This window comes from Panthera tigris, chromosome A1, assembly GCF_018350195.1.
Source record: "Panthera tigris isolate Pti1 chromosome A1, P.tigris_Pti1_mat1.1, whole genome shotgun sequence".
Classification (NCBI taxonomy): Eukaryota; Metazoa; Chordata; class Mammalia; order Carnivora; family Felidae; genus Panthera; species Panthera tigris.
In genome coordinates this window covers 222,433,762-222,453,292 of record NC_056660.1, presented here as the reverse complement: position 1 = coordinate 222,453,292, position 19,531 = coordinate 222,433,762, and the positions used below count along the sequence as shown (strand labels likewise).

At 35.9% G+C, this 19,531-nt stretch overlaps 1 protein-coding gene and 1 pseudogene across 5 annotated transcripts in view; both read right to left on the bottom strand.

Annotated features, from left to right (window-relative positions):
• CDH18 (cadherin 18) overlaps window positions 1–19,531 on the bottom strand; it is a 526,050-nt gene that overhangs the window by 203,567 nt on the left and 302,952 nt on the right. For 4 of the 5 annotated variants that reach the window (XR_006221469.1, XM_042997273.1, XM_042997280.1 and 1 more), the window contains one exon: window positions 17,403–17,522. Coding sequence is in view for 3 of the 5 variants with exons in the window: in XM_042997273.1 (XP_042853207.1) it covers window positions 17,403–17,522 (120 nt within the window). In the remaining 2 variants the exon portion in view is untranslated. Of the gene's footprint in view, window positions 1–17,402; window positions 17,523–19,531 lie in introns of those variants that run through there. The other variant, XM_042997289.1, reaches the window with a different exon arrangement.
• On the bottom strand, window positions 6,280–6,799 carry LOC102960117 (annotated as a pseudogene).

Genomic DNA, 19,531 nt, shown 5'->3' with positions numbered 1-19,531 from the left:
CTTTTATTTTTTTTCTCACAAGACTATCCCATGGGTCTTGTTGCCGCATAACTATTTTTTTTAAATAATTCTCACTCTGGGAAACTCCTTAGGTATCAGATTCAAAGGAAAAATTAGGAAATATGTTAATTTTAGAAAAACATAAGACAGATGACTAAGGTGGGGAAATGCGGTGAGAAAAATAAAAAAGTTGAAGAAACATAAGGGTCAAGAAATACAAAGAGAAGAAACAGTGACTGTTGTAGGTTATTATAAGTAATAAAATAATTGGTATTAAATACATAAAAATGACTAAAAATGGCTAAAATATTAAGCTGTGTATATTTTGGGAAATAGCAAAGTTGGAAATATTTCAAAAGATGCATGAGGTTGGCCAGGTGGCTGGTGATTGGAAAGACAATTCCTCTTCAGGAAAAAGTCCCTACACCATGTATCTCTAGAAGGTTGAAACCTGCTTGTATATGTCAGATGAACAAACATGAGGCAAAAGAACGTCCTTATTTCTCTACATATTAACAACAAGTTTCTGTGGAATATTCTGAAAGATATTGAAAAGATGGAAGCAAGAAAAACGTTGCCTGAAGAGTGAGAAAAATGAGACACCTCTGGAATAAAAACAGTAGTTTAAATCTCCTATGGCACAGTTTTTAACGAAGAATTTGTAATATTTAATTTTGAGTTTCAAGTTAATTCTTTTTCGCATCGATCATAATTATCTTTCACATACCCTCAACCTTCAGAAAATATCTGGACCACCCCGAATTCCTGCATTAGTAGCATTTGGGGCAACAAAGGAATGAGGACTCTGTTTCCCTGCAGAGCTAAAATTAGGAGTTAGGACCTGGTAAGCAGGAGGGAAGCTTCCACCCCCCCTTTTTCTTTTCTTTTCTTTTTTTCTTTTCTTTTCCTTTTTTCTTCTTTTCTTTTCTTTTCCTTTTTTCTTTCTTTTCTTTTCTTTTCTTTTCTTTTCTTTTCTTTCCTCTTCTCTTCTTTTCTTTTCTTCATCTCAGGAAAATTCAGAATACTGAGGAGAATACTTTTCTTCCGACACTACTCTGAGATAGGAGTTTGAGCCATTTATTTGTATTTTAAAGGAAGGATTTATGCCATAAAGTTAAAAGAGTTAGACACTTACAGCAAAAGAAAAAGAAAAAAAAATGAGAGAAAAATAGAACAAAAATATTCTTAAAATCACAATTTCATTATTCTTTTCTGATTCAGATATATGACCTAAGTTCAATATATGAAAGACAGGGAATATTCTGAAACATGAAATAATTATGGTAATAAATAAAATTAAAGTACTTATTAGAAACTGGTGTTATTTTGGAAACCACCTTCAAATCATATTGCATTTCTATAAAAGTAGTGCTTTCTTCTAGAGATCACACAGTTCACTAATCATTATAGAAGACACAAACATGAGTAATGGGAGTTCTCAAAGAGTTTGCATTCCAAGAATTTGTTTCTCAATTATATACATAGAAAACTTTTTTTTTTCCTTTCTTGGTGATAGTTTCTTGGTGACCCTGCAACTTTCTAATGATTTTTTTCTTTATTTTGATGCCCAAAACGCTTAGTTTTCTCAGAGAAGTTACATTTTATGTCCATCATTTGAGAAAATCCTAAATTAGAATGCTACACAAATGACAGAAATGGAAAAATTAAAAAAAAAAAGATGTCTATAGAAGACCAGAGATGAGAAAATTCTACACAACATAATAAAAAATAATACTAATGTTAAAAGTTCAAAATTTGCAACAAGAGTAATACAAGAAATGTTAAAGGTGTTAAAAGGACTTCTTTAAGCTGCAAAGAAAGGACACTTATTAGCAAAACAAAACAAACAAACAAAATACATATTTATATATGAAAGACCAAATCTCATTGGAGAGGTGAATATGTAGTAAAGGTAGTGGATTAATCATTTATAAAGCTACTATTAAGGTTAAAAGACAAAAGTAGTAAAAATAATTATAACTACAAATATTACTTAAGGGATACACAAGATAAAAAGATATAAAATGTGACATCAAAAACAAGCTGGCAGTGTGGAGGAGTTAAAAGCAGCGTTTGGGAATCCAATGACACTTAAGTCGTTCTCTATTTAAAATAGACTGTTATAGTCCTAAGCTGTTATATGTAAACCGGATTGTAACCACAAAACCAAATCCTATAGAAGCTACACAAAGATAAATAGGAATTAAAGCATACTACGAAAGAAAGCCAACAAATCAAAGATGGTTGCAAGAATAGAAAGGAACTATGACATAACCCGAAAACAATTAACTGAATAGGTAAAAGTATACATCGATCAATAATTACTTTAGATATAAATTGACTAAATTCTCCAATCAAAAGGCACAATGTGGCTGAGTGGATAAACACAGATGCAGGCGCGCGCACACACACACACACACACACACACACCCCAAGACCCATCTATACCCTGGCTACAAGAGATGTAAGGACACAGACTGAAAGTGGAGGAGTAGAAAAAGATAGTCCATGCAAATGGAAACCAAAAGGAAGCTGGGGTAACTATATTCACATAAGAGAAAATAGATTTTAAAACACAAACTGCAATTACAAACAATGAAGGACATTATGTAATGATAAAAGGGTCAATCCAACAAGGGAAGGTGACATTTGTAAATATTTGTGCACCCAACATATAAGAGAACATATGGAGAACCAACAAATATAAAGCAAATACTAACAGACCTAAAGGGAGAAATAGATAACAATACAATAATAGTAGAGGACCTTAACACCCCATTTACATCAATGGATGGATCATCTAGACAGAAAATCAGTAAGGAAACATTGGCCTTAAATAACCCATTAGTCAAGATGGATGTAACGGATACACACAGAACATTTCATCCAACAGAATATATATTTTTCTCACGTGCACATGTAACATTCTCCAGGATAGATATATTAGACCAGAAAACAAGTTGAAAGAAATTTAAGAGGATGAAATTCTTATTAAGTATATTTCCAACCACAATGATATGAAACTAGTATTATATATTATATATTATATATATAATATATTATATATATAGTATTATATATTATAAGAAAACTGAAAAAAAAGCACAGATCTATGGAGATTAAATAACATAATATTCAGTATTCAGTATTAAGAAATCAAAGCAGAGATTTAAAAATACCTTGAGAACAACAAAATGGAAATACAAAATACCGAAATTTATGGTATACAGCAAAAGTAGTTTTAAAAAGAAGCTCATAAAGATAAATGCTTACTTCAATAAAAAGATAAACTTCAGACAAATAAACAAACAAAAAACACCTAACTTTATACCTCAAGGAACTAGAACAAGAACAAAGCCCAAAGATAGGAGAAAGAAGAAAATAATAACTGTCAGAAGAGAAAAAAAATAGACACTAAAAATAGAAAAAAAAATCAGTGAAACTAAGAGCTGGATGAGAAATGAAAAAAGGAGGTGTTACAACTTGATGACACAGAAATACTAATGATCATAAAGACTACTATAAAAATTATATGCCAAAAAATTGACAACCTAGATGAATAAATTTGTAGAAACATACAATCTACCAAGCCTGGATCATGAAGAAATAGAAAATGTGAACAGGTCAATTTCTACTAAAAAGGCTGAATGAGTAATCAAAAACCTCCTAACAAAAGTCCAGTACCAGACGTCCTCACTGAAAAGTCCACCAAAAATTCAAAGAAGATTTAATACCAATCTTTCTCAAACTCTTCTCCAAAAACTAAAGAGAGAATGCTTCCAAACTCATTTTACACCCGCATTATCCTTGGACAAGGACCTCATTAGAAAAGAAAATTATAGGCCAATATCCCTAAAGAATATAGATGCAAAAAACCTCATGGAAATATTAGCAAACCAAATTTAGCCATACATTAAAAAAGAATCACACACCATGATTGGTGGGATTTATTTCAGGAACGTCAGGATGGTTCAACATCTACAAATCAATTAGATGCACTACATTAACAAAATGAAAAATAAAAACCATATGACCCTCTTAATAGATGCAGAAATAGCATTTGACAAAGTTCCACTTTGATTTATGGTTAAAAACTCAACAAAGTAGACATGGAGGGAACATACCTCAACATAAAAAATGCCACATATGACAAAACCACAGTTAACATCACATTTGTTACAAGGTGGAAGAGGGTCAGTAATCTATCTTCCAGATTGAGAAGCCACTATATTATAAAAAACAAACAAACAAACAAACAACAAAAAAAAACAAAACCAAGCAAGCCACTCCATACCATTTACAGAGTTTTATTCAAGGTGACTTGCTGATGGGCAATTAAGTGAGCCGACAAATGATTCAGAGCGCTACCCAGCCATTTTCAGTTCCTATCTGGATCTTAATCCCCAGCCTTTATGGAATGAGGGGCATGGTGGTGAGATCACAGGGCAGTTCACTAAAGCTGCACCATCTGTGTGCGAGAGGGTAGCTCTACCAGTTGCTCACGGGGCAGCATCTGTGGGCCAGAGTGGAGAAAAGGACACAGGGTCTAAGAGTCTGTGTGGTCAGGACTCCTACACTCCACCCCCAACATCTTTATGGCCACAATTGATTTCTCATTTTGTCATTGCCACAAGCCCCAGCCAAACCTACATCCAATTCACATCTCACATCTATTATTAATACCCTCAGGACCTGTACTTTTTTTCCTTGCCTTTGAGAAAGCCTCTTGTTGGTTAGCATGCCAATTCTATCAGCTTCCCATCTTTTTGTTGTTGTTTTGTTTTGTTTTAAAGAAATATAAGACTATTGGCCACGGTCTACCGGTATTTACAATAAAGTAAATAGTATACAGCTGGATAATATTCTGACTACAAACTTACTGTTTTTCCTGGTTTCTGCTGAACGAGTAACTCAAATACTGAGAAGATTAAGCTGACAATAAGGTATGTATTAGGGTAAAGAAAAAACATGAAGGTCAAGAGTTTAGATCACAGAGGTCTGTCCCCCCATTTATTTTTTAATTTATTTAAATTTTTTTTAATGTTTATTTATTTTTGGGAGAGAGACAGAGACAGAGAGTGAGTGAGGGAAGGGCAGAGGGAGAGGGAGACACAGTATCCGAAACAGACTCCAGGCTCTAAACTGTCAGCACAGAGCCCAATGCGGGGCTTGAACCCACAAGCAGTGAAATCATGACCTGAGCTGAAGTTGGATGCTTAATACACTGAGCCATCCAAGTGCTCTTTGTCCCCCCCCCCCCATTTATTCCAGCAGGTGCTAAATTGCCAGCATCTCTCTCTGACCATCTGATTATGATCAGGTTTCCATGAACAAGTCTTCGACATTCCATGCATCATGACCTTCTTTTAGTCAATGCAGCACAGGGATTTCAACTTCTTGAAAAGGAATGGTTGACTAGAAAGAACCTTTAAATGTCCATTTAACTAAGTTTTGCTTACCTACTTAAAACACACCAGGACTTGTCTAGTTTTCTCATTTACGTGGGTAGACTGTTGGTAGTGATAAAATTTTCCTTTCGGGGATCTTGCCAACAAACTTGCATTTGTGTGACTGTAGACATGATTTCCGATATGGCTGCTTTCAAATTGTCCAATTTTAATTGCTTACATCATATTTAAATTGCCCAATTAATTGAAAAATTTGAAAGGTTAAGGCTTCAGGAAAAATTTCAGTGTAAGTGATATATTTCTTAGGTTGCTGAAAATGATGGCGTCCCAGAAACATGGGATTATCCATGGTTATAAAATGATGTTTTTATTTTGGGGAATGTTAAAAGAAAAGAAAAAAAGAAAACCATTTATGTATGCATTTTAAGTATATACACACAAAACCCCCCCAAATAAACAAAAAACCCAAAATGGTCCTCAGGCATATAGGAGTTAAAGACAAATTCTGATTGAGTAACAACTATGAAGGTTTGTTCAATTTTTAGAAAAATGTTTAGAAAAGGTGTTCTCTAAAGCAGAGGGAAAATACCTGGTCTCAAGTATTATTTTCTGATAAAGGAAGCAACTACAGAAAGCTTTTATTTGTTCAAAGTGACCAGTGCTATAGATGCGAAAACCCCCAACAACTCCCCCAATACTATTTCAAAACAAACATATGTAACTTGATTTTTCATTTGAATGTTATCTATTCACACTAATAAATCAAAAAACAATACCCAGATTACCTATATAATATATATATATATAATATATATATATATTATATATATATATATTATATATATTCATACATAAAAAGCAACACAAACAATTACTGAACTTCATCCTCTGGACAAGAATGCCAAGTTAGTTTCTCTTCACAAAAAAGCAATTACAATCAGAGGACACTTCGTATTTGCCTCTTTCGCCACCACCGTCTGCCTCATCTGAATCTTTCCACTTCATGAGAAACATTAACTCTCCACTGCTGTCTGTGCACCAATTATTCGTTCAGGATCAAGACCTCTGGCAGAGCCTCTTGGTTTATCAGTAGCATCCCTTTTCTTCTTGGATTTGCTATCATCAGATTCACTGTCAGATAACGATTTTCTTTTTGCACCATCTTTTTCTTCACCAGCTTTTTGAGAATTAAGAAATGCTTCAATTAACTCTGAACAATCTAAATTTTCTTCAGGTTCCCAAGTACTGTCAGCATCTGTAAATCCCTTCCACTTCAGGAAATACTCCACCTTTCCATTCACTACACGTCAGTCAGTACTTTTTTCACCACGAATTCATCAGGCTCTACATTTTCTACTTTTTTTACTCTTTCCATTCTGCTTCTTCCCCATTTTTTTTTTTTTTGCAATGTAGTTTTATTGGAGGCCATTTTTTTATTGCAGAGTTGAAGAGCTATTATTCACCGCCTCCAAGCTGCTTCAGGTCCCAGGTCTCAGCTTCCCATCTCAGCCGAGGAATATGAGGGTCTTGTCTGATGGGCAATATAAGGTCTCCCACAATCCTATTAAACCAAAAAAGTCTGTAATTCCTTTACCATTTTAGGGACTGGGAAGGCTTGTATTTCAATCCATGACAGCGTTAGGCATCACTTATGTACCATCTGATCAGATAATGCCCAGAAACTTTACTGATCGGCCTGGGCCATGGAACTTGTTGGTATTTACCTCCCAACAATGTGACTTTAAGTCACGTTACAGTCACTCCTGTAATGGCACAGCTGCTGAGACAGAAAGGATGAATCATCCCAAGTTATGCAACCTGAATTCATTTGCCATTGTAGTTTAGAGCGAGATCCTGTAGAACATCTACGCCCGGAATATACTAAGGAATGGGAGAAATATGCACTAGAAAACAGTGGGGAGGAAGCCTGGTGATCTGTAGGTAGAGACTAGTTCCTCAGACCTTAATAATTTGTCCCCTGCCACCATGAATAGACTTTATTTCTCCCTATGCACACACAGATAGCTGTGCATCCAGCTCTAGTTGTCTAGTAGGGCTACTTCCGTCTGTTAGTACAAGACTAATAAATGGTTAATTCCACATGGGACCTCTGGCTGCCCCCAACTGCACGCACTAGAGGACAACATTGGGCCTAATCCCTATTCTCTAGGGTCTGGGGTATCTACCCTTGAAATTCCTCCATTAGTGGAAGAGTAATTTGGTGACACATTTGGGTTTTTTGAGCCTTCCTTCAAGGGAGTAAACTGCTTTCCTTTGGGCAACTCCTTCCATGGGTTTAGAAAGACCAGACTGGGTTGTCTGCTTATATTTTCTTTTGAGATCCAAGACAGCATTAGATCTTGCCACCACGGTTTACAAGAGACAGTGATGGGCCCCATCGTCACCATTTTATCATCAGTAAAGTCATTTGTTTTTCAATTATTTCCCTCATTATGGATTCTCTCCATTTCAGTGAAGTTAGTCACCATAGCTCCTACTGTAACAATGGGCCCATTAACCATAGGGGCAAGATACTGAAGTCCTGTACCATGCCCCTGGGGCTCACTTTAAGATAGAGTCTTCCATACTAGAGGAAAACAATTCTTTATCTAGGCTTCTAGAATTCGGAGTGCAAATGGCATGTTTCATTGCCATTTGTTTGTGTTTTTTTTATGTTTATTTATTTTTGAGCCAGACACAGAGCACGAGCTAGACACAGAGGAACAGATAGAGAGGGAGATACAGAATCCAAAGCAGGCTACAGGTTCTGAGCTGTCAGCATAGAGCCCGACCCAGAGCTCAAACTCACAGACTGCGAAATCATGACCTGAGCCGAAGTCGGGCGCTCAACTGTCTGAGCCACCCAGGCGCCCCTCGTTCCTGTTGAAAGTATAATTTCTTTTAGTTCTTCCATAGAATTCCAGCGATACAGAGGGGAGAACACAGCCCCTTCACTAGGCCAGGTTATCTTGATGCTAGCATTTACCTAATCGATCAGATTAGCTAAGCACCTGCTATTCTCACCCATGCCTGGGGTATTTAGTTTTTGTCACAAGGGAGGTCCAGCAGTGGCTGAGGCCGTTGTTAACATCTGAAATGCATTTAACATAATACCGTCTCCTGCAGTATCCAAGAGTGGTAACACACAAGCAGCCACCTCTTCTCTGCCCTTTTGCTTAAAGTGCCTGTTAGCTCCACCAATTCAGCTACAGAATGTTCCCTCATTGTTTTCTGACTAATAGGAATTTCTTCTCAGTTATTCCCAGGCTCATGAGTGGGCTGGGTCTTTGTTTGAATCAAAATTCCTTCCTGGAAATCATTTTCTTCCTCTTGATAGGGAAAAAATCTGTTATAAGCTGGCCGACAGGACTCATAGGTGAATTCCAGCCCCTGCCTGGACTCCCCTTCCGGGTTCTTCTTCCCACCCTGCTTGCCTCTGGGGCCAAATTGCTACTAATGAGGAATGTAGAAGTAACAGATTGTAAGTTGTCCCCTCTGCTATGCTCTGGGCTCAGACCTTTGGAGAATGATCTCCTCTGAGCCCACAGGTGTAAAATAAACCTCCTGCCTTCCAAGATCTCTGAGTGCTGCTTGGTTCTGCTGGGTGATCCAGAACAGTTTCTGTAACACTCTATGATAATATCCTCATCAGAGGTGTCATTACCCCAGGGATCTCATGATTTCCGGTCCCAGTTCTCCTGAGATATAACAGTTCTCTCTCTAGTGTGTGGTAACCTGTGCCCATACACCTTACATGCCATAATTTCTAACCGTTCCTCCTGCTTTTGAATTCTTTTGGACATGAGGTCTGTATTAGAGGAACATGCAGCTTGTATGTCCTTTCCAGAGCCAATGCTTCTTGGATCTGTTCCAATGCTCTCCTTACTCATAATTCCTTTTTTGTGGTGAATCTTAAGGCATGGGGCAATGGCCAAGCTGTGGTTGCAATAGCTTGATCACTTTCCCTTCTCTACTGCCTTTTCCCTACTATTTTGAATAGAGTATCTAACAATCCCTTAGGTGTTTGGGGGGGGTGCCATACTGGTCCTAAATGCCCAGAAATCCTGACCAAGATTCCCCACATGGAGGTGGCTGGCCAACCTGGTTTTTCCCCTACATGTAAAGGGCTCCCAGACGTCCCCCCCCCCCCCACTTGCTCACCCTGGGCATGACGAGGAGCTTTAGCCTGGCCTGGTCTTTTTACACATGCTTGTTTTTTTTCCAGTATCTTGCTAAGTATGTAAATTATTACAAGTTGGAGGAGGGCCAGACTGAGAAGATAGTTTGATACCAAAAAACCAAGCAAGCCATTCCATAATACTATGCAGAGTTATATTCAGGGTAACTTACTGATGGGGAAATCAGGAAGTTAGATGACCCACAGCAGCTACTCTCAGCCCCTATTCTCTGTTGCTACCTGGGCCTTAACCTCCCGTCCTTAAGGAATTATGGCCATGGTAGTGAGGTCACAGGGTAGTTACGTGAGTCTGTGCCATCTGTGGGTCAGAGGATCTCCATTACTTATCTAAAATGGCATCATCCATGTACCAGAAGGAGAAAACAAGATGGAAGGCCAAAGGTGAACTCAGTGTTGTTGGCACTTCTACAATACTCAACAGGAAAAAGCTGCAACCTTTTCCTCTCATACTAGGAGCAAGACAGGGGTACCCGCTCTCACCATTTTTATTCAGCATGGTACTAGAAGTCCTAACCAGGACAATTATGCAAGAAGTAAAAGGCATCCAAATTGGAAAGGAAGAAGTAAAACTGTTACTATTTGCAGACGAAAAGCTGTTATACATAGGAAACCCTAAAGACTCCAACAAAATGGTTAGAACTAATAAAAGAATTCAGTAACGTTGCAGGATAGAAAATCAATATGCAAAAATCTGTTCATCTCTATACTGTAATGACAAAGTCAGAAAGAAAAATTAGTAAAACAAACTCTTATAATTGCATCAAAAAAGAAGAAAATACTTAGGAATAAATTCAACCAAGCAGGTAGAAGATCCATACACTAAAAACTGTAAGTAATTAGTGAAAAACATAGAAGAAACAAATGAATGGAAATACATTTCATGATACAGCTTAGAAGAATCAATACGTTAAATTGTCCATCCTATCCAAAGGATGAATCTATAGATTCAGTGCAATCCCTACCAAAATTCCAGTGGCATTTTTCATAGAAATAGAACAGACAATTCTAAAGTTCATAAGACCCCAAATAACCAAAGCAATCTTTTAAAAAATGTTTTCAAGATGTTTTCAAGTTTATTTATTTTTGAAAGAGAGAGAGAGAGAGAGAGAGAGAGAGAGAGAGATTAAAAACACAAGGCGGGAACTCAGAGAGAGAGGGAGACACAGAATCCTAACCAGTCAGCACAGAGCCCAATATGGGGCTCAAATCCATGAGCCACGAGATAATGACCTGTGCCAAACTACATTATAAAGCTATAGTAACCAAAACAATATTGTAATGACATAAAAACAGACATATAGATTTGTGGAACAGAATAGGGAGCCTACAAATAAATTCACACATATATGGTCAATTAATACATAACAAACGAGCAAAAAATATGCAATGGGGAAAGGACAGTGTCTTCAATAAACGGTGTTTGGAAAACTGGACAGCCACATGCAAAAGAATGAAATTGGACTGCTTTCTTACAGCATACACAAAAATTAACTCAAAATGAATTTAAAAGATGAACATAAGACCTGAAACTACAAAACTTCTAGAAAAAAACATAGGCAGTATCTTTCTTGACATAGGTCTTGGCAATTATTTTTTTTTTTGACTCTGACACAAAGATAAAAGCAACAAATGCAAAAATAAACAAGTGAGACTACATCAAACTATAAAGCAACTGCACAGCAAAGGAAACCATGACAAAATGAAAAGGTAACCTGTGGAATGGGAGAAAATATTTTCAAGTCCTATGTCTGATAAGGAGTTAATATTCAAAATACATGAAGAACTCATACAACTCAATAGCAAAGAAAAAGCCAAACAATCCAATTAAAAAATGGGCAGAGCACATTTAAAAGTTGCCAGGAGAGTCCATCTTGAAAATTCTCATCACACACACACAAAACAGCTGCAACTTATTATAGTGATGGATGGTGACTAGACTTAATAGTGGTCATCATTTCACAGTGGACACAAGTGTCAAATCATTATACTGTACACCTAAAACTAATATAATGTGTTTTAGTGATACTAATTTTTAAGTGGGCAGAAAACCTGAATATTTTTCCAAATATGATATACAGGTGGCCAATATACAGGTGGCCAAGATGTACAACATCACTAATCATCAGGGAAATACCAATCAAAACCACAATGGGCTATCACCTCACACCTCTTAGAATGAATGTTATCAAAAAGAACAGAAATAAGTTTTGGTGAGAATGTAAAAAAAAGGAACCCCTTTATGCTGTTGGTGTGAATGTAAAATTGGTACAGCTTCTATGTAAAACAGGATAAAGTTTCCTCTAAAAGCTAAAATTAAATCTATCAGATGATCCAGCAATTCTACTTCTGGATATTTATCAAAAAAAAAAAAACACCAAAAACATTCATTTGAAAATATATATGTATATTTGAAAAAAAAAAATATATATATATATTCACTGCAACATTATTGACAAAGACCAAGATACGGTAACATCTTAAGTATCTATCAACGGATGAATGGATAAAGAAAATGTAATGTATATATATGCAACAAAATATACTGAAATATTAGGCATGAAAAAAGAATGAACATTTGCCATTTGTAACATATATATATGTATATATGTATATATGTGTTTATATATATGTGTGTGTGCATATATATATTTATATGTGTATATATGTACATATATATGCACACACATACAATAATACAATATACTTAAATATTTGTCGGTCATGAAAAAAGAATGGACTCTTGCCATTTGTAACATATATGTGTGTGTGTGTGTGTGTGTGTGTGTGTGTGTGTACACACACATACAATAATACAATATACTGAAATATTTTTCAGTCTTGAAAAAAGAATGAAATCTTGCCATTTGTAACAGCACAGATGGACCTAGGCGGTAGCAGGAGAGTTATCTGACGTCTATACTGTATATAGTTTACTTACTACATCTTGATGGCAGTTAAAATTATTTTTCACATATGCATATTCAATGGCGTGTCAGAGAAAATTATCTTTGGTTCTATTCTCTGATTCCCCCCAAATATCCACAATTAATGTACCTTTTGATATTCAAGTCAGTGTGAACAATCTCCTTTTCCAGCTTAGTATTGGCAGTGGAACTGAAAATGACTCCTTAAATACAGAAAGCACTGCGCTTTCTCTCTCTGGACCATGTATCCTGGGTTGAGAGGAATAAAAATAGGAGCTCCACGTCTATGCCTGTGTGGGAAGTGCACAGTGCCGGGAAGGGGATTTACCGGTCTGCAAAGCTCGTTTCACAAAAGTCCAGGTATCAGCACTGCATGTGTTTGCACATAAAAAAATTACTCAGAGTGACTTCACTGCCAGGCTTTTGCTCACCCGTTTTTCCCATGTGACTTTCATCTTGGGTGCTCATTGTCCCACGATTACAAGATAGTTGCTGTACCCCCAGGGATTATGCATATGTGTAAATCCAGAAGGTGGGAAACCAAAACGATGAAGCATTGGCACCTACATAGAGATATCAAAAAGCCTCTAGTGGTGTTTCTTTTATAGCTCACTGGCTAGAAGTGTGCCACAACAGCAACAGGGAGGCTGGGAAATCTAGCTTCTTAAGTGAGTATGTGGCTAAAATGAGCAAAGTTAGAATTCTAATAGGACCAACAAAGCGGGAAATTGTTATTGAGTGAACAACCACTGGTGTCTGTCTATTTCTTAAATGCTATCTAAAATGGACTTCTTGTGTTAAACCCCATACACTCTTACACTTTCAGGAACTTCTTAGAATTCTTCTCTAAAAAAAATAAAGTGATACATAATTTCTTTCGTTAATTAGGAAACATGACACAGTTCTGAATTAATGCATTAGTTTTTCTCCAAAAGAAACAAATTCTTCAGCACTAGGCTCACTATTTTTGTCTATGTGCAGCTAATTGTAGGAAATTATTTAAAAATGTATCTACAACTATTTGTGCAATTATTATTGTTGTTCTATCAATTAGAGAGGGCTATTGGATGAGACACATTGACAAAACATATTCTGCTATGGACAAATTGTTTCCTTTTGTAGATATTGTGGACCATAAATTAAATATTTTAACTGCTTGGCTATCAATAAGCAAAATATTGCTTTTGGGAAAATAAAGTCATTCTCAAGTAGAGTTTCATATGGAATTATGCAAAATTAACATTGAAATTCATAAAACTTTTGGGGTGCCTGGGTGGCTCCGTCGGTTAAGCGGCCGACTTCGGCTCAGGTCATGATCTCGCGGCCCATGAGTTCGAGCCCCACATCAGACTCTGTGCTGACAGCTCAGAGCCTGGAGCCTGCTTCAGATTCTGTGTCTCCCTCTCTCTGACCCTCCCCCGTTCATGCTCTGTCTCTCTCTGTCTCAAAAAAAAATAAATGTTAAAAAAATTTTAAAAAAATAAATAAAAAAAAGAAATTCATAAAACTTTTAAAGATGCTTTACATCTTTTATCCAAATATATAGTGATCTTCCACAAGCAATTCTTTGTTCGTTGTTAAAATAAAATAAAATTGAAAAGGTTAAATAGGAACAAAGTTGCTGATAGATTTAATTACATCATGCACACTGGAGAAACTATGTTGAAAGCCTTGTTCAATTACATCCTAAGAAACTCACTGAGGCCTTCCCCTGAGTGCATTTTTATAGCTGATTGATTTCTGCTACAAGATGTTAAGGAAAGGTCTTTTTAGAGAATCAGAGCTATTGTGGGTCAGGACTTGTGCATTAATGACAATTGTTTCCTGGACAGCATGTCACTGTGTCGCATTTAGAGACACTATTTTCAGCTGGGACAGTCATTTCTAAGGATAAAATGTTGGTTATTTTCACGTCTAACTTACTTCCTTTTATTTATTTTTTTAACTTACTTTCTTTTAAGTTGTCATCCCACATTTTCTAAAAGTATATTTTTCTTAATAAGAATACTTAAAAAACTTTCTTTAAATGCCTAAAAAATGTAATTTAGCGATATATACTATGTAGAATTCACATTTTGTATAGTTAATGTGGACTAAAAATTCTTTCAAACAATATTTTTTTTCTGTTTCAGTTAAGACTATTTCAAACCCTTGTGATGGCACACTATGCAATTTTGGAAATTCTTTTTAATCTTAAAAAAAAAAAGTGGGGACATGGGGAACCTGGGTGGCTCAGTTGGTTAAGTGTCTGACTTCAGCTCAGGTCATGATCTTACAGTTTGTGAGTTCAAGCCCTGCATCGGGCTCTGTGCCAACAGCTCAGAGCCTGGAGCCTGCTTTGGATTCTGTGTCTCCCTGTCTCTCTGACCCTCCCGCCACTCGCACTCTGTCTCTCTCTCAAAAATAAATAAACATTTTTTTTTAAAAGGGGAGGGACACAGGAAATTGACTACCTACCTATATCTTTCCAAGGACTGGGCTAAGAACATTGCATGAAGTTTCTCATTGGATTTAGTTGTTATTCTAAATTTCTATGCAAGTACACAGGGGCATATAATTTAAGTCACTTGACCAATTGATTATGATATTACGTAACATCCTAGGATTTGATCATGAAGTATCCTTAAATCATTCTGGAATAAACCTTAGTATTTTAGAAAAATAACAGTTAAGAATTACTGCACTATACTATATTAATTACAGTATAACATCACTGTCCTCTTACCTGTGGAATGTCTGTTATCAGTGCAGAAGTGTTTGAGAAAGATTTCAAGCGCAATGTCTACCCTTTGTTTAGCAACATGTAGCAGAAACCCTTTGATATCTAAAATGCTGTAAAAGTGTTCAAAAGAAAAGAATATCTAGTATGCTCCTTGTATATAATTAAAAGGTAGACTTTTTAAGTCTCATTTTTTATGTACCTGCAAATTAAACATAGAATTTAACAATAGAAATGTTCTGAAATGTTATATTTTTCTTTGAAATATTCATTATTTATTGGGTGAAAATATATGAAGGCTGTGTGAAAATTGACTCAACTCGAAATATAAATACATTTATATTAAACCAGATAACTCTTCTAATAGTCTTTGTTAGGAGTGGTAAAAACTCATATGAGAATCATTCATACATAGATGCCATTCTTGACTATTGCTGATTTTTTATTTTAAAAAATAAAATATTTTTATTTATATTTTTAAGCTTCTTTATTTGTATTGAGAGAGAGAAAGAGAGATCATGAATGGAGGAGGGACAGAGAGAATGGGAGAGAGAGAATCCCAAGCAGTCTCCATGCTGACAGCCCAGAGCCCAATGCAGGGCTCGAACCTATGAACCATGAGCTTATAACCTGAGCCAAAAGCAAGAGTCAGATGCCTACCTGACTGGGTCCCCCAGACCTCTCAAGAACTTGCTTATCTGATACTTATTTTAGTTCACATTGTATTACTTTTTATCATCTCCTGATTTTTAGTTTTACCTCATTTTATTATATATTTATTTTATAATTATAATGCATATAATACAAGGATCTACTTGCATGCATATATTCTGCATTTACCTAGCTCTGAACATATTCTTCATTATTTTCTTCATAAATTATAATAACTAAGGGGTTAACAGTATGCCCGAGATCCATTATTGTCCCATATACTTATGGGTTGGAGCACACCGGGGGAAGAAAGAAGACAAATAACCTGGTGGAATTCTCTTGAAAACATGATCATGACAATACTCTTAGCATTCAAATGGTATTAGTTACTGGGAATGTGCTAGCATCTTTTCTGTTGGATGTACCTCATCTAAGATAGTGGTAAACAAACGTGAGATGCATAAACTTATGAAGCAGGGTCCCTTAAAAACTGTTTTGTATGCCATGTAATTATGTGAGTATCAGGGGATATTACAACCAAACATAGCTTTCTTCTGTGTTAGTTATGTGGCTGTGTCCATTACTTCTTGATAATCCCACATGTTACTCTGATTCAGAATGAATCTAATGTAACTAGAAAGGATTTAGGAACCTCTGGAATATCCTGGATCTCTGTCTTCATCTGTGCCTCATGACGATCTTTAAACTATGAGTAAAATGTGAAACTCATTTCTTACTGGACATTTGGCTACATTCAAAATCAATGTATGTTTAGTCACATTTTTATTAACAAATTATTTATCAATGGGGCCATGAGCTTTTATGTGGTTTTTAGATTATGCTGCTGTAACATGATCCTATAATGCATTCCCATTTTGACATCACATAACACGATATCATTGTTTAGGACAGAAAAAGGAGAGGAAAGAGAGCAGAATACCTATTTTTCCTGAAAAAAAAAACATTTTATATGTTTTTGTCTTCACTCTCAGTTAATTTCTCTAACATAAGACAATATTTGAAGAGTGAAGAAATTTCCAACTACGAAAAAATGTCAGTTCTAGACACAGTAGTTCCCCCAATGTAATATATGACAACTTACGTGACAATCAAATTCAAATAAAATATGGAAACATCCAATGAATATTTACCCTTTTTGGCAAAGACTTAAAACTAATATGTAATTAATTTAAAAAATACACTTGAAAATCTCATTTGATGTAATACTCCACATTTGTTTTAAGCAGAGAGTAATTGTTGCAGGGATATGCAAAGATAAACTTTTTACTGGTATGGGCATAAATGATGGATAATCAAAATATTAAGGAAAACAGTTATTTTATCTTCAATGATTCAGTTACCTCATTTTAGAAAAAGTGAGGACACTTTAAAATGTGCTAAAATAACAATTCCGATGTACGAGAGTACACAGGGATAAAAATATTGGTTTCTTTTTTATTTTAGCACGCATCTGCACATAAATTGCACATAGATGCACTAACCTGTTTTAGGGTCTACGGAGAAGTAGGGCTGTCCCTGGAGAATACTATAAACCACCCGCGCACTGTTTCCATAGGTAGGGTCATCTGCATCAGTAGCTGTCACCTGTAGAACAGAGGTACCTGTGAATTCAGGAAAACAAATTTTAGTGTGTGGTAACATTTAGCACATGCTCTGTACACAGAAAAAGGTTATTCTTCAATACCTATGGAATGCTATAATAGACGTATCCTACTAAATTTAATTCTTGGATTTATCTATCAAACCTGTCCCTTGCTTTTTTCCCATGACCACAACTGGACCAAATGAGAGGCCAACATAGAATATTTGGTCTCCAATATTTTAATATAGTTCTTTCTGTGCTGTCAACACTGTGGAGAGCTTCCTCTGACACTCACATAATCGGGGTTGGGTTGGGTTGATGATCAAGGATCAAGCGGGTACTCAATGATGGGGTAAAGTTAAAGGTATGGTGAGGACATATGTTGCATGTTACATGATGATTCAGGAAATGGGAGGTGGGATGGTTTGTGATTAGGTTGGAATGTGGGTGAGTTGACATTAAATTATCAATGGCATCAAAACAGCACGTTCAAACCATTTCATTCATTTATGCCCTTTTCATTTCTCACACAGACTATTAATGAGTCTCCTGACTGGTCTCCAAGGCTCAGTTTTCATTCCTTTAGATTCTTATAAACAGTACCAACATAATCATCTTTCTACAATGAGTATCAAAATATGCCTATTTTGCTGTTTTTTTTTTAAATTAAAGTGTACTTTAAAGTGTACTTTAAAGTGTAACTTTAAAATACTGTATTTTGAGGTAGTAAAATTAGTGGATGAATTATGCTGGTTTCTTTTATGTTTATTAAAATACTGTTTGCATAATTAGATACATTTATATCATATTTTAGTTATTCCCAAATGAAAACTGATCTAGGAATAACAAGACAACCATCTATTAAGGGCTATGTAACATCACTGTAAAATTAGTGGGTGAAGAGCTCTCATTTATTCATAAAATGTACTTGATGAATCATCTAATAGTGCATACTTGATATTTTATTCTGCCTAACTGGAAAAGATTCCACTAAAAATTCATGTTATGTAGCAAACAAAATATTTCCACAATCAAGTAAGCCTGTGTGCAATCCTGCATTCATTTTGGTCCTTGACTATGGAGGCACTGACAATTTTCAGTCTTTAATTTTAGTAATGACTTCAATTATTTAGGTATGGCACTTACTAAGGGTCAAATATCTGTTTAACGACAAAGATTTTACTTCCAAGTGGAAATGCAGATGCAACTTTAAGCAAAGCTTGTTCTTCAAGGGATACTAGAAAACTTAATAGAATTAGTCTGCCGTGTTCACCTGAGAATCCTTATTAGCAGATTATAAATGTATACGGACTTTTAACAATATGTTAGGATTCTGGCCTCTAAGTAGCAGTTTTACATTGAGATTATAAGTGGAAATATGGTAAGTAGCTACGCATACTCAGAAGAGGAGGACTGTGCGATGTCTAAAAGTAATCTCTAAGAATGAAAACACGCAGTGGTGACGCTAAATGCGGCAAGAACACTCAGAAACTAGGTCACTTGTACACCGCAGGTGGAAGTGTACATTTAGCAGATTTCTATAAAACCAAACACACATTTACCACACAACCCAGCAAATTGTACTCTTGGGCATTGATGCTAAAGTAATGAAAATGTCTGTTCACCTAAAACCGTGTTTGCAAATATTCATATATATTCGCAGCAACATTATTTGTAGTAGTCACAAACTGGAAACATCCCAGATGAACTCTACTGGGAAAAACAGCTAAAGAATTACTGTGCATTCATAGTATGGAATACTACTCAGCAATAAAAATAAACACCCTGTTGATATATGCAACAAGTTGGATGAATCTTTAGGGGATTATACCTGGTGGGGGGAAAAAAAAACAATCCCAAAAGGTGACATATTGTAAGATTCTGTTCATTTCACATTCTTGAGTTGATGAAATTTTAGAAACTGATAACGGATTAGTAGTTGCCAGTTTCAAGGAGAAGAGATGGAAGTAAGTGAGATTGGCGTATAAAACAGCAACAGGAGGGATCCTCATAATGTTGGAACTGTTC